Source organism: Oenanthe melanoleuca, chromosome 2, assembly GCF_029582105.1.
Source record: "Oenanthe melanoleuca isolate GR-GAL-2019-014 chromosome 2, OMel1.0, whole genome shotgun sequence".
NCBI classification, from domain to species: domain Eukaryota; kingdom Metazoa; phylum Chordata; class Aves; order Passeriformes; family Muscicapidae; genus Oenanthe; species Oenanthe melanoleuca.
Window position 1 is genome coordinate 89,386,889 of NC_079335.1, and position 14,004 is coordinate 89,400,892.

Below are 14,004 nucleotides of genomic sequence, written 5' to 3' on the forward strand. Positions count from 1 at the left end.
CAACTTATGTTTTTGTTGCCTTTACTGGTGTACAATTGAGGGAGAGGCATAAGAGGTGAAAGGGCAGTAGATTTTAAAAGTGGAAAACAGTAAGCTTCATTTTTTTTTCATGGGGGCATCTGTTTTCCTCCTCCATGTTTGGAGCATCTCGACACGGAGGAAATGGAAACACTGGTTTGCATTTCTTCTTGCATACATGAGACAGGTTCATAGAGTCCCTTCAGGAGCAGAACAAATTTTAGGGAAAATAAAAACAACAATTGTGATGGTAGAAAAGTCTAATAAACCTATGTGTTGGGCAAATCAGTAAGATGTAGGCAGGAGGACAGAAGCCAGGAGAAATCTTGCTGCTCTTGAGTTCTTAGTCTACACTTCTTCTGAGGAGTGGGAACATTGTTTAGTCCTACTCAGTTTTTTCATTCCAGTCAAGGATGGGGCAAATAATACTCTGAAAGGTGGAAACACAGAAGAAAAGGGCAGGACAATAAAATGCTGCTTACTACTGACCTTCTGATATGATCTAAGATTGACTGAAGACAACAGCAAAATCAAATGTTTTGTTGAAAATGAACTTTCCTCACAGGTATTTCAACATAATTTTGATACCATCATAAGTCAGGCTTTGAGAACATTAGAATATAGCATTTACAGCAATTGTGGGAATACAACAGTGATTTCTGCCTAGTGTGCTACATTCATTAATGCATTTCTTTTAATGAGTGGTGATTGTTTCCTGTGCCTCTGAATTTCTGTCACATTTTGACTGTGATTAATGGGAGATTACTCACGAAAGGGAAGGATCATAAATAAAAATTTGAAATATTTTTTCCTTGGAGATTTGCTGTATTTACATGGCACATTTCTATTTGTATTTGCAGGCTTTTTTTTTCACAAAGGCATAAGAAGATCTTTTATTCTTGAGGCCCTGTTTCACAGCTGCCAACCTCCTTTGTGGATAGTCTGCAAAAATGATAAAGTAGGCAGGGCCACTCCTTCCCTGAGTGTTCAAGACTGCTGAACAACCTGTAAATTTCCCTCTGAATCCCCATTTTCATGTACACTTAAATCACCCATCTTGCCATACCCACTCAGAGGGTTAAAAAGATCTATCACATAATTGCTGATCATTCTTTTTCCTAGTTCTCTCCTTTTAGCAAAGACTTTGTGCTGTAAAAAGTTTCAGGCCTGTCTTGGTATTGTATTGTTTAGTGTGAATGTGCAAGCTGTTCTGTTGGCTTAATTGATAAAATAGCCAGTACACTTGGAGTGGAATTGGAAACCTGCTAGGTGAGAGCACAATAGTCTGATTAGTGGTGTGATGTGATGTGATATTCACAGAACTGCAGACAAAATATTTGATGTCAGCTGATTTTTTTTTTTACATAAAAAAGTTTATAATGTGGTTGTAACACTGGGTTAGACAATCTAGCGTGTTTCTTGTTGACCAGTCTCAATAATTGATTCCCTTGCAATTAAACTGTACAGCTGGTTCCTCTTTCTGTCATATTAAAATCCAAATACAGCAAAGGGTGTTGCTGCTTAATTTGAAGGGTTGTGGAAACTCGTAGTGTCTTCCAATTTGTAAGTACTTCTTACTGTCTGAGCTATGTAAGGGCTTTTTTTAAAGAGAAGAATGGCACACAGTGGAGTAGGTGTTGAGGGGAATTTACTGAGGGTCAAACCTTTAATCTGACATATTTCTTCTAATGTCATGCAAAAGGTAATCTTCTGAGTGTACACAACAGCACCCAGATGAGGTTCCTGTGCTACCTTTATGCTTAGCCTTGAGAAATGAGTAAGTTATGGAGAAGACATTAGAAAGATATTTAGTCCATAGTAGTAATTCCTTCCTTTCCTTTCCTTTCCTTTCCTTTCCTTTCCTTTCCTTTCCTTTCCTTTCCTTTCCTTTCCTTTCCTTTCCTTTCCTTTCCTTTCCTTTCCTTTCCTTTCCTTTCCTTTCCTTTCCTTTCCTTTCCTTTCCTTTCCTTTCCTTTCCTTTCCTTTCCTTTCCTTTCCTTTCCTTTCCTTTCCTCTCCTTTCCTCTCCTTTCCTCTCCTTTCCTCTCCTTTCCTCTCCTTTCCTCTCCTTTCCTCTCCTTTCCTCTCCTTTCCTCTCCTTTCCTCTCCTTTCCTCTCCTTTCCTCTCCTTTCCTCTCCTTTCCTCTCCTTTCCTCTCCTTTCCTCTCCTTTCCTCTCCTTTCCTCTCCTTTCCTCTCCTTTCCTCTCCTTTCCTCTCCTTTCCTCTCCTTTCCTCTCCTTTCCTCTCCTTTCCTTTCCTTTCCTTTCCTTTCCTTTCCTTTCCTTTCCTTTCCTTTCCTTTCCTTTCCTTTCCTTTCCTTTCCTTTCCTTTCCTTTCCTTTCCTTTCCTTTCCTTTCCTTTCCTTTCCTTTCCTTTCCTTTCCTTTCCTTTCCTTTCCTTTCCTTTCCTTTCCTTTCCTTTCCTTTCCTTTCCTTTCCTTTCCTTTCCTCTCCTCTCCTCTCCTCTCCTCTCCTCTCCTCTCCTCTCCTCTCCTCTCCTCTCCTCTCCTCTCCTCTCCTCTCCTCTCCTCTCCTCTCCTCTCCCCTCCCCTCCCCTCCCCTCCCCTCCCCTCCCCTCCCCTTCTCCCTTTCCCCTTCTCCCTTTCCCCTTCCTTTTCCTTTTCCTTTTCCCTTTCCTTTTCCTTTCCTTGTTTTTATTTCTTTTTAGAATAGAAGTGATTTACCTTATCATTTTCTTGAACTTATTTCATTTCCTTGAATGGATAATAAGGAATTGGTCAGAATTATCATTCGAGTATGCTAATGAAGAGGTGTTTCTTTTACTTACCTTTTTTAGATGCAAATAATTGGCATAAAGGTTAAAAATAGGAAAATGCATCCCAACTAGTTTGACAGTAGTTGCTATTAAATTCTAAACAACATAAAGTCACACTACATTTATCATTATTTAATGACTCATTCACTTTGGTCCCTCTGTGAGCCCTTGATGTTATATGTCATTCAGCATTATGCCACCAGAAGTGTCAGCAGTTCTGGGATCTTACCTTGCCTTAGACTGAAGAAACCCCCTGAAGTGTGTAATTTTTGATCATGTAGTGTCTACCTTCAAAATAAAAGAAAATAATATCATTATCCTATCCTCATTAACATTATCAGGTTCTGATGATGTTCATATGCTTTTTTTAGTAGCCTGTGGTTTGTGTAGGCAGGAGGAGTTTTATATTCTTTTGAAAAGAATGCTGATACATATTTATACCCTTTTTAAACTCTCAGTTAGTGCCACCATTTTGTATTCTAAGTTAATTAACTCACAATGGTATGTTGCATATTTTGGGTGTTGTTAAATGTATTAATAGAGCTTTTAGTAGATTTTGGGGGAGAGTTGGGTTTGGCTTTGCATATAGGGTCATTTTGAACCTTTGTTTTTTCTTTTTTATCCCATCTGCTCTCCCTTTGTTCTCAGATGAGATGAACAGAGAATACTTGCCTCAGTTGTAGGATGAGCAGAAAAATTGTAGTGATAGTTTGGAGAGAAGTCAGACTTTTTTTTGCAATCCTTTTGGTGTATTTGATTAAAAAATATCAGACTACAGATGCATTCTAGGAGCACCCAGTCTCACTGGGGGGATCCCAGCATCATGTCAAGGGAGACAGAACTGTTGATTTCTATAAGTGCTGTGTTCACTTTGTCATCTCTGTTCCCAAATCCAGTATTTTCATCTATTCTTAAAAATCCTGCTTCGTTTTGTCTGTGAGGAAGCAACCTGTGGTTCAGCCCACGATTTACTGAAGTGGTGCTTATGCTGGGGCCTTTATTCCTTGCAATTATTATTCCTTATTATTCCTGGCAATTCTCTCCCACAGCTGCTGGTGCTGAACTCAACCTTGTGTCAGTCTGTGCTACATCAGCACCCTCCTGCCAGAACCACTGCTGAGCACTTCTATTTCTGTAGTGCAGACAAGACTTTAGTCTGAGTAAACAGTTTGGTATGGTGAGTTCCTGAAGCAATTCCTGGAGAAGTTATTTGATAGGGTATTTACCAAGCTGATTTATAAATTCTCATATAACTGATACTTGCCTGGGCTTATGCAGCCGTTAAGAGAGATCACCAAAACAGGAATTGCATATTGTTGCCTTAGCAACTACCACTTCATATTGTGCTTAAATCACTTGGAAATACACAGTGTGTCTTAAGGAACTGCTTCCAGCAAAAACACCCTATCTAAATAATTCTAAATAATTCCATGGAAGAAGCATAAGGATGGCCTTTCCTAACAAAGACCATCATTCTTTTAGGCTTGGTTGCCTCCTTTCACTACAGGCTTAGCTTGTTATTAGGAAAAAAAAAAAAAAAGCACAATAAAATTTAAAGAACCCAAATATTTGTTTACTCATGCCACCATAATCTATCTGATTGCCAAATTGGCTGGAAGATGAAAATGAGAAGATTCTCCTAAAGGCCATCTTTCATTCTACAAAATCAGCATTAATAGTATGCCTTCCTATACTTTCTTTTTAATGTCAAGTTTTCTTAAGGATAGACTCTTTATCTTATCATTTGTGAAATGTTATGGGTATGAAGAAAAGACCTTAAACACATTTTACCTTCTCAGATGCTTCTTTTTTTCTCCTATTTTGAGATTTTTTATTTAGACCTTTTCTGTAGATATTTGCAACAGTTTTATGGGGTTTGTCAGACCATTTGAATGAAGAGGAGGAGGGAGATGCTTTTGCTAGTATTACATTAAGGCAGTTGCTTGTGTGCTCATGCTACCTGATAGTCTCAAATACCAGGTTTGGATGGAGTATTTTACATTGCTGTAGCAACTTCCCCAGCTCTGTGGTCACTCCTCTGTGTAACAGCCAGAATTGGATTTTGCACGTGTGGAAAGCATTTCAGAGAGCTCAACAAAACAGCATCTTAGCAACGATGTACTGGATCCAGAAAAAAGCCAGTTTCTGACACCTCATCCTTTTTCTGCTTAAGCTGAGGCTTACAACAGAAAGATCCAACGAGAGAGACTGCTTTCAGGGGCAATATGTATTTCCCATTTCAGGAAACTTATTTTCCTTTTGTAATATTGTACAAAGTCAATGCAATTTAGAAATGTAGTATGACAGAGTTGTCAGCATACTACTTCTATTACCCTTTTTCTAGGCAATGAAAAGGAGAGACAAGCAAAATGCAAGCTTACAGAATTTAAAAGGAATCAGATATTTTGAGGACCAGTTGTCATTTTTAGGTCACCGCTCACATCTCTGAATATAATTTTCATCTAAGCTGCATGGCAGGGTTTGTATGTGCTGGGAGAAGCTACATTTTCCCAGCAGGAGACCAAATCAAAATGAAGCAGTCAGATGCAGGTGCACAGTAATAGAAAGGATCTATTTACCCTGAAGCGTGAGCACTGGGCCAAGAAAGCAGAAGCAGTCGACTTCTATCTCTCACCTCCTTCCCTCCCTACCTTTTCCCTCCCCCATAACTATGCCAGCAAATTCATAAGGGGACCAAAGAGAAGGTGTTCACTTGCTGTTAATGAGCTGCACTGCCTGCTGCTGAAGGTCTAAAGCACTTTTTTGTTATGCTGATTGTGTACTTTTAGAGCTAGCTGTCTTTTAATTTATACCTAATCCTTCCTTCCAGCTTACACAGCCTCAAGCCAGCCTGGAAAATGGTTGAAAGAGTTTTTTTTCTGTGGGCATCTGTTGCCTGTGTCCATTCTGAATTTTGAATGATGCTGTGGAAAGAGCAGTGTGGCTGAGGCAAGTGTGCCTAAAACAAAATTTTTAAAAGCCGTTTGTCTAGGTATTATTTCATAAGTCATACTTTTTATGCAGTCTTAAAAAAAAATAAATCTGCAGCTTTATTTAAAGAAGGGCAGTTCAATAATGGTGATTTAACAAAGTCAGCTGCATTGTTTGATGGTGAAATGAGACAGGTTGCTGAGCATTGTCTGCTTTTCACTTGAGTTTCCAGAGTTCATTAGTTAAGAGCTGAATACATACTTTCCTGTATGTGAAGACAACCACCCAATGCTGTTTCCAAGGCTGAAAAAAACCTGAGCAATATAAGTATAGGAAAAACACTGAGAATTTTGGTTTTGTTGCTGATTAGTGGCATTGTAGGACTGAGACAACATTTTCTATGTTTGGGAGGAAGAAGTAGGAATACGTGAAATCCACGTGGTGAATTCAGCTGCTTACTTCAGCATACTAGAGCACTCAGGTTCTGTGTTTCTTTCCTTGGGTAAAATGGGCTAGATACAGGTTGTAAAGATTAATCTGACTGATTATGGTATGATGTAAAAGATATGGAACTCTAAATATATATGTCACTCTGTTTCTGTAGTTCTGTGCAGGGTTATGCACTGAACATAACATTACAAAAAAGAGGCATTTACTCATCTGGAATTGGACAGCCATTGTAACAGGAGCCTTAGTGAAGTGGCAGCTGTCTATGGTGTGTGCTAGAAAAGTATACTCATCCCAGCATAAAAACTGTCATGCTCAGGAGCTGAACTATTTTAATGTTACTGCTTTCCAATATCCACATTTAAATACCTAACAACTTTGTCGAAAAACTCTGAGACAAGTCCATGCTTTGTCTCCAAGATTACCTTCAGAAAGGGAGAGATGTATACATCCTAAATTTTGGAGCAGCAGTGCTGCATAGCAGAACAAAGCAGTACAAAGGATATTTTGAAAAGAGATGGGTCCTGCTATCATCCAAACAGGACCATGTCATAAGTTTCTAGAAACTTTGTCTCTTTTACAGGGAGGTAGTGGCACACTTTGACTTCTTCATTAGGTGGAGAAAACACCTACAATATGTAAACAGACGACCTAGAGAGTGCTTAATTATAATTTTTAAGAAATTTGGCTTTTATTTACTGATGGAGTCACATGATTTATAAAAATTAGGTCCAGCAGTTAATTTCTGCTTTATAGTGAAGAATACATGGTCTGCAAAATTGCTGAAATGTGTTCAAAATTAGTAGACCACAGCTTAAAAATGAAGAGAGAAGTAAACCAAAACTGATGTAGAATAAGCACTATGTACATTGCTTTTGCTTAAACTTTGTCATACTTAGTAAAGGTCAAATATGCATGTTTACCAGAAATATTCTATACATCAGATTAATCTGCTAAAACATGCACACATAAATTGTGATGGTGTGTATTTTTCATTGCTTGCCTTATGACGTATTTAAATAAGAAATACAGGGAAGCAGATTTTTATGTGGCTTCCAAGCCTTGTACTAAGTATGTTCCATGATGATTTGGGTCAGAATCCAAGCCAGCCTTCTTCAAGAGAAATGGAGACATGCTTACCAATTCCACTGTGAATTGACCTTTGCCTGAAGAAGGCTTTGGCCACTGTCTCTAAATCAGTAGAGATGCTGCATGGGCAGTGTGCTTTCTTCTATGGGAGAAGTATAGAAATGCAGTGGTTATTAATTTATATATTTTTAGCCAATCAGAGGCTCTTAAAAACAGAGCTGATAAAATACAGGTAAAAGAGCGATAAGGAAACTTTGAGAAAGATCATGTGCCACATGCTCTGCCTGTAGTAGGTAACAAATCCAAGCTGTGTAATCATAGTCTTCACTAATGGAAAAAAAAAATTAGAGGGTATACATCACCTGAGTGTAATCACAGCAGGCACCACTGTTGACATAACATAGCAATATTCTATCAAAGCATGCAAAAAGGGACAGTCCTTGGCACCCAAACTATTGCAGAGTTTAAAAATTGATCTTGAGTTTTATGTGATTCAGTTAGTTTTGGTTTAAAAAAGAAACTTAATTTGGCTGCAGCCAAGAAGGATTTAGGACGTTTCTTGCTGTTCATTTGTTTTATAAAATCAGCCAGCTGGAAAAACTGCTTTTCATGGTTTCCGGTAAGGGAAAAACTGAGTTAAAGAATTATCATGTCAGAATTTCCTGTAGGATAAATGAAAATTAAATAAAAGTTCCTAAATGATTTGATTATTAACTCTGAGATTTACAAACTTCCTGGTAACTGTTGCAGTGCAGGAAGTGATTGGACCAGCAGTGATTTTTGCATTGTTTTTGGTGAAAGCAAATTGCCCTTTTGTAAATTATGTGACCAGTCCACTTTGGCAAGGGGAAGGTTGCTGGGCAAGGATTTTTTTGCTATCATTCATAAATATTTTCCTAATATCATCCATAATGTAAAATATAATGTCTCTGTAGGAAACCTTTCCAAATTGAGATGCCAGGGCTGAATTGCCTCAGTTCCAGATGCTTTGGCAGAATTGTAGTTCCCTGAGAGTTGGAACTCCTGTGTACCTATGGAAGCAGATGAAAGAATACGAATAAAAATAAGATACTGAACTACTTCTGCTGCTACATGCCTGAAAAAAAAAATCATCAAAGTTATTATAATTATGACTGTTATTAGATATCATGTCTGGTTTCTGCATATTTAAATTCTGAGAGAGGTGAAACTTAGGCACTTAGTGATCCCAGGGGAATAATTGCAGAAATGATGACATATTCCACTTTTTGAACAAATTTCAATACCAAAGCTGCGTTCTGCGTACTTACATTTCTCCTTAATTATACTTGGATGCAGGATAGATAGTAATTTTCTGTCTTACAAATGCATGTAGCCAATTAGTCTTGTAGATCATGAATACGCAATGGCTTAACTCATTAAATGGAATTTTCCTTTTCTGTTGTTATGGCAAAAGAGTCTGCAGATAGCTGAGTATTGTATTTCCCTGGCAGCTCAGCCTTGGCCTAGGCTACAGATCCATAACTTCAGCAAATGGGCAATTACCAAATTTACTTTTTGTTCCTTACAGTGTGCCCTGCTAGTCTTGTGTGTGTGTATGTGTGTCTGTCTGTCTGTATGCATGTACCATAAATTGGTCTGGGCTGTTTTGCTCCTCTGAACTTCTGGTCCTCAATTTAAATGCCACCATTCTGATGAAATTTAGTCTTCCTGATTTCCTCCCATTCCCAAGAAATTCTGAGCCCAGCAGCTCTCCCTCTGGCCCACTGAGACATGCAGACCTGACCTCTTTTGACTCCTGGAAGCAAAGCTGAGAAAAACTGGCAACATGTCTCTGAAGAAACCACAGCTTATATCAAATGATCTAACACAGGTGTTCTTTTCTTCTTCCCTCTGATTTTTAATTTTTTTTTCTGTGTAATATGCTTACCATTCTGTCCTCTCAGAGTTTGAAGATAGCACATGTAGCCTAGTCTGCCTCACAGGCAGGGTTCACAGCCACGATGAAGGCAGAGTGTTCTGACCAGAGAGATCCAGGGGACCACAAAACAACTGAGAAATGAGTTACAGACCCAATACTCCTCTGAGCTGGTTTTGCTGTTTCAGTGTTGGTAAATAAAACTAGGATGGGAGGACACGACTTGGTGACTGGCCTTCGTGTTTTTCAGTGGTAGCATGTTTGCCCAAGAGTGAATGTTGCTTATCTTACATTCTGTCCTCCTCTTTTTTATAATATTGAGACTTGAGCACTTCAGTGCTACAGCAGATGTTGGGTTGTGATTTTTAAAAGCTGTGGTCTCAAATACTGTGCAAGTAACAAAACCTCTCCGTTTAGGGGAAATGTTTTCTGTAATCTTATTACTGTTGTAGTTATCTCAAGTGCCTTATTGACATGTTTTACAAAACTCTTCTGGGGATTTAAATTTAATGACTGTTTTCTTGAAAACAATTATTAAAAAAAAAACACTACACTGTTGGTTACACTGGATTTTTACTAAAATTTGAGTATGTTTTCTCTGTTATTATTTGTAATTGGAGATTTCCCAGAGAATGGAAATTCTAAATGTGCTATAAACAAGTCTTAACCACCTCTTAAAAGTATGCAAAAATATACATATTTTCTGCTATTAGGATTCTGTTAGTGGGTCTGCAACTTGGAGATTTTGCCTCTTCTGGTGTGTACCCCACAACCCGTGGTTCTGGGGAGTGAAGTCTGTCTGCCTTTGGGGAAATGAGCTGGGTGCTCAATGTCTCCCTTGCTTTCCAGGGTTTGCTTTGGGAATGTTCCAGATAAATGTGTGTGAGGAAGGGAAGGCAAGAGTTATTCTGTGAAGTCTTTATTTTTAGCAAGTGGAGAATTATATATGTATCTCATGTGCACATATGTGCACTACATAGCAGATGTGACATTGCTGTTCCTATTTCTTGTAATTCTGTTTTCTGCCATTAACTGTAAGAGAAAATCCTAATCTTATCTTTTACTGCTCGTACCTTAAAGAATCAAAACATTGTTATCTGCTCTGCATCATCCAGAGTTCACATGGAACTTAGGATGAAGGTCTTAAAACTTGTATGTAACAGCTGCCACTAGGATGTGGTGGGAATCTTTCAGGGAGAGGGGAAGGGAATGTAGCTTTGCTCATAGATATTAAAACTTTGGAGTAAAATGTGAAACATTTTTGAGTCTCAGAATAGTAATAAAAGCAGTGAGTAAATTTAACTTACTAGACAGTTGTAATTTACAGAATGCATTTGTCAAATAGTTTGGAAATAATCCAGAGCACATTTAGATGGAAAAAGTAGAGATGGGCTCAGACTAAAAATGTGAGCTTAATGTCCTTCCAGGTTTGCAAAACTTAAGCTATACACTTCATTGTAAACTCAGTAATGGACAAGACCAGAGGTGTTCAGTGAGGGATTTTGAACTTTGGGGAAGGTCAGATTTTGTTCCATATCTGTTCTTTCCCTTTGTCTTGTTGTCTTCTATTTAATTTTAAAATCGGTGCTTCCTTTCAACTGTGTTAGTGCATTTGGGAGTTGGGAAGTGTAATTGAAACACAGGTCTTTCCAGACCAGTATTTATTTTACCTTTAGTATGTTGGGGTCTGTGAGTTGTTAAAAACTCTTCTTCTTGAGTCTTTGTAATATGCAGTGTTGGCTCCACTGTCATGGAAATTGGTGTGATCTCTTGAGTACAGAGAAATGAGATCACTAAGAGGGGATAAGGAGATGCCCCAGCATTGTAAATAACAAGTGTGGCTTTTAAAGACACCCTTTTGGTGATTGATTGCAGATTCTTTTCATTAGGTGGGTGAAGATGTAATGGACTTTGTTCACTCTGACATTTTTATTTGTTATCATGTTAATAAGTAAAAATAAGTTGATATTTCTGAACTGGATTTTCATGTTAGCCATTACAGTCCTTCAGTTCTATCCCTCAGTCCTGACTTTCAACCCTGTCAGTTTTAGACTCTTGTAAGTAAGTAAGTTTTCTCCACTCCACTTTCTTGCTGATATAGTTTCTTCAGAAAATTTGATTATTTCTGCTAAGGGCATTTGTTTGTAGCTGCAGTTCTCATCTCAGTATAATTCATTGGTTTTGCTTTCTAGTCATCTCTCATCTTCTGTTTTCTAGGTTGGTGAGAGACAGAGAGTTCTGGTTACAGAAGAATCCTTTGACTCCAATTACTACGTTGCTCACAATCCTTTTTATGAGCAGGTACAGTTGAATAAACCAAATAACAGCTTTTTGTTTTATCTTTGCTTTCTGATAATCTCAGCAACACAGTATGTCAGGATAAAAAAACATCTAGTAAAGAAATAAGAAGCATTTTCCAGGAAACATGCGACCATCAAGACTTCTTTATGAGATATTTTGTTTTATTACTGTGTTGTAAATATAATTTACCTGAAATTATATTAGGAAGTATACAGTGGATGTTTATGTTTGAATATACAGCATGGTTTAAGAAGCTGTTAATTATTGCAGTAATTTTAACTTCTGTGTCCCCAAAGCATTGATTTCTGAATAGTTGAGTCATGACAATTTGCACACATCTTTCTGAAAAGTGTTTCAGACAATGCAATTTGAAAAAAAAATAAATTCTAACAATAGAAGGGTCAGAAACTTTTTTAGATATGTTGTGTTTCATAGAATCATTTAATGTTTTGGGCTGAAAGGGGCCCTGCTGGCCACCCCTTTTTGGATGCAGCACAGGATACAATTGGCTTTTAGGTCTGCAAGTGCACATTTCTGGCTCATGTCCAGCCTCTCATCCACCAGCACCCCCAAGTCCTTCTCAGCAGGAAAGTTCTCACTCTCCATGAGTTCTTCTCCCAGTCTGTACTTATGTCAGGGCTTGCTGCAGCCCAGCTGCAGCACCTTGCACTTGGGCTTGTTGAACCTCATTATGTTTTTGTGGGTTCACTTCTCAGGCTTGTGTAGGTCCCCCTACACATGGGGGCATTTCTTCCTTCTAGTTTTTGCCATGTCCTTCTGTGTACTTCCTGTAGATAAATTCTTGCCAGACAAAAACATTATCGTTGAGCTGGGAAGGAAGTACATGCATCAGTTTCACAAAATTGTTATTTTTGCTCAAAAGCCAATGACTTTCTCAAGACCAATAAAATTGGCTTTCCTGAATCATCATGATTTTATTCTGCATTTTCTTGTACTAAGCTGTTTACAGTTTGCTTTTGCTACCATTAGGTATTCAGTTTTCTGAACCTCGAGAGACTATAGCTGATGGCTGTGCTTTCTTCTGGTTTTGGGTTATGTTACAGAATTTATTTTTTTATTTTTTTCTTAGTAGTAAGTAGCATTGTTATTCTTAAAATATCTGTTTCTGTTAGATATCTGAGTCACTAATTATTTTTTTCTCATTTTCTCCCTTTTTTTTTTATAAATCTCTTTTTTGTTACATATTCAGCTTCTATTTAAGTCTTATGTATCAATGCTCCTTGATTTTGTAGCTTACTAGTCCTCAACTAGAATTGAGGAACATGGTCTTCCATATAGAGATTAAAAAGAAATTTCTTGGGGCTTTTTTGTTCAATGCTTGTTTTATGGAAGCTTAATTAATTAAATTAAAAGCAATATGTACAGGAAAGAAAGTGTTGATTTTTTGTGTTGTGTTTATAGAGCATCTGACACAGCTCATGACTGAACTAATAAAGAATTCACAAAATATAAATAGTCACGTAGGGACTCATTTTAAATTCTATTAGGGAAGAAATGCTTTCCATTAAGAAAATGCAAATCTTTTCCCTAAAATCTTATGTGTGACATGTTTCATAAGGATGGTATCCTGCTTCTCAGGTAAGCACAATAATCCGTTCTAGTAACTAAGATTAATAGCAGTAAATTGAACGATAGTAAATTGAAAACCACTCTAAAGTCTAAATATTATATTATATATTATTTAAGCTGAAGCTCAGAGTCCTGGTGTACTGTTCTACTAACTCAAATAGTTACCAAATGTATTCTGTCTTCACTGAGCTCACCTATATAGCCTAAAAGAATTTGCTATTAAACCCACATCAGTAGAGCTGCACTGACAGTGGTAGAGCTGCAGCTGACACTTATGGAGGCTTAGGTGATACAGTTTACATTGAGCAGAAGTGACCAAAGAGTGCTTGGCCAGATCCACAGCCAACATGAGAGTTTCTGCTCATATAACTTAGTTTCTTAGAAATATCTTTGAGGGTTTTTTCTTAACAAATACTTGAATCAAAAAATTTCTGCCAAGCCTGGATGCTTGGTTGTTTATGGCATCTCCCAGTTATTTGCACTTAACCTTTTTCTGAAGTTGAGTTTATATTTAGTTATTTCCCTTTTTCATGAGGAGATTTACAGAGGTGATGAGCCCAGTGATACACTCAGCTACCTAGTTTCCCTTTGATATAAATTTGTCCAAGATGAATTACTTGGGAAGAACTGTGGTCCAGTCACATTGTAAGACTCTCTGAGCATTAGGATTCAGGCTTTGTGTTTGCTTAGCTTGCCTGTCTCTGAAAGGCAAGGGTTTCTGCTTTTCTTGGAAGATGCTTAGGAAGCTTAGCAGAATCCTAGGATCTCCAAGCACTTACAAGTCATCAACACCTTGAACCTTCAGGGAAGAAGGGAAACCACTGGTGGGACATTCATGGATTAGATAATAGGTAAAAATGGAGAGGCAGTGTTTAGGAAAAAAAAGGTCTCCAAATGTGGGTGGCACAGATTTTTTTCTCTGAAAGTCCTCTACACATGTAGTCCTGAAAATTAAG

At 37.9% G+C, this 14,004-nt stretch overlaps 1 protein-coding gene across 3 annotated transcripts in view; it reads left to right on the forward strand.

The window, feature by feature from the left end:
* The window catches only part of CDKAL1 (CDK5 regulatory subunit associated protein 1 like 1), a 376,336-nt gene that overhangs the window by 334,857 nt on the left and 27,475 nt on the right, over positions 1-14,004 (forward strand). For all 3 annotated transcript variants that reach the window (XM_056482895.1, XM_056482897.1, XM_056482896.1), the window contains one exon: positions 11,375-11,458. In XM_056482895.1, coding sequence (XP_056338870.1) covers positions 11,375-11,458 — 84 coding nt within the window. The remainder of the gene's footprint in view (positions 1-11,374; positions 11,459-14,004) is intronic.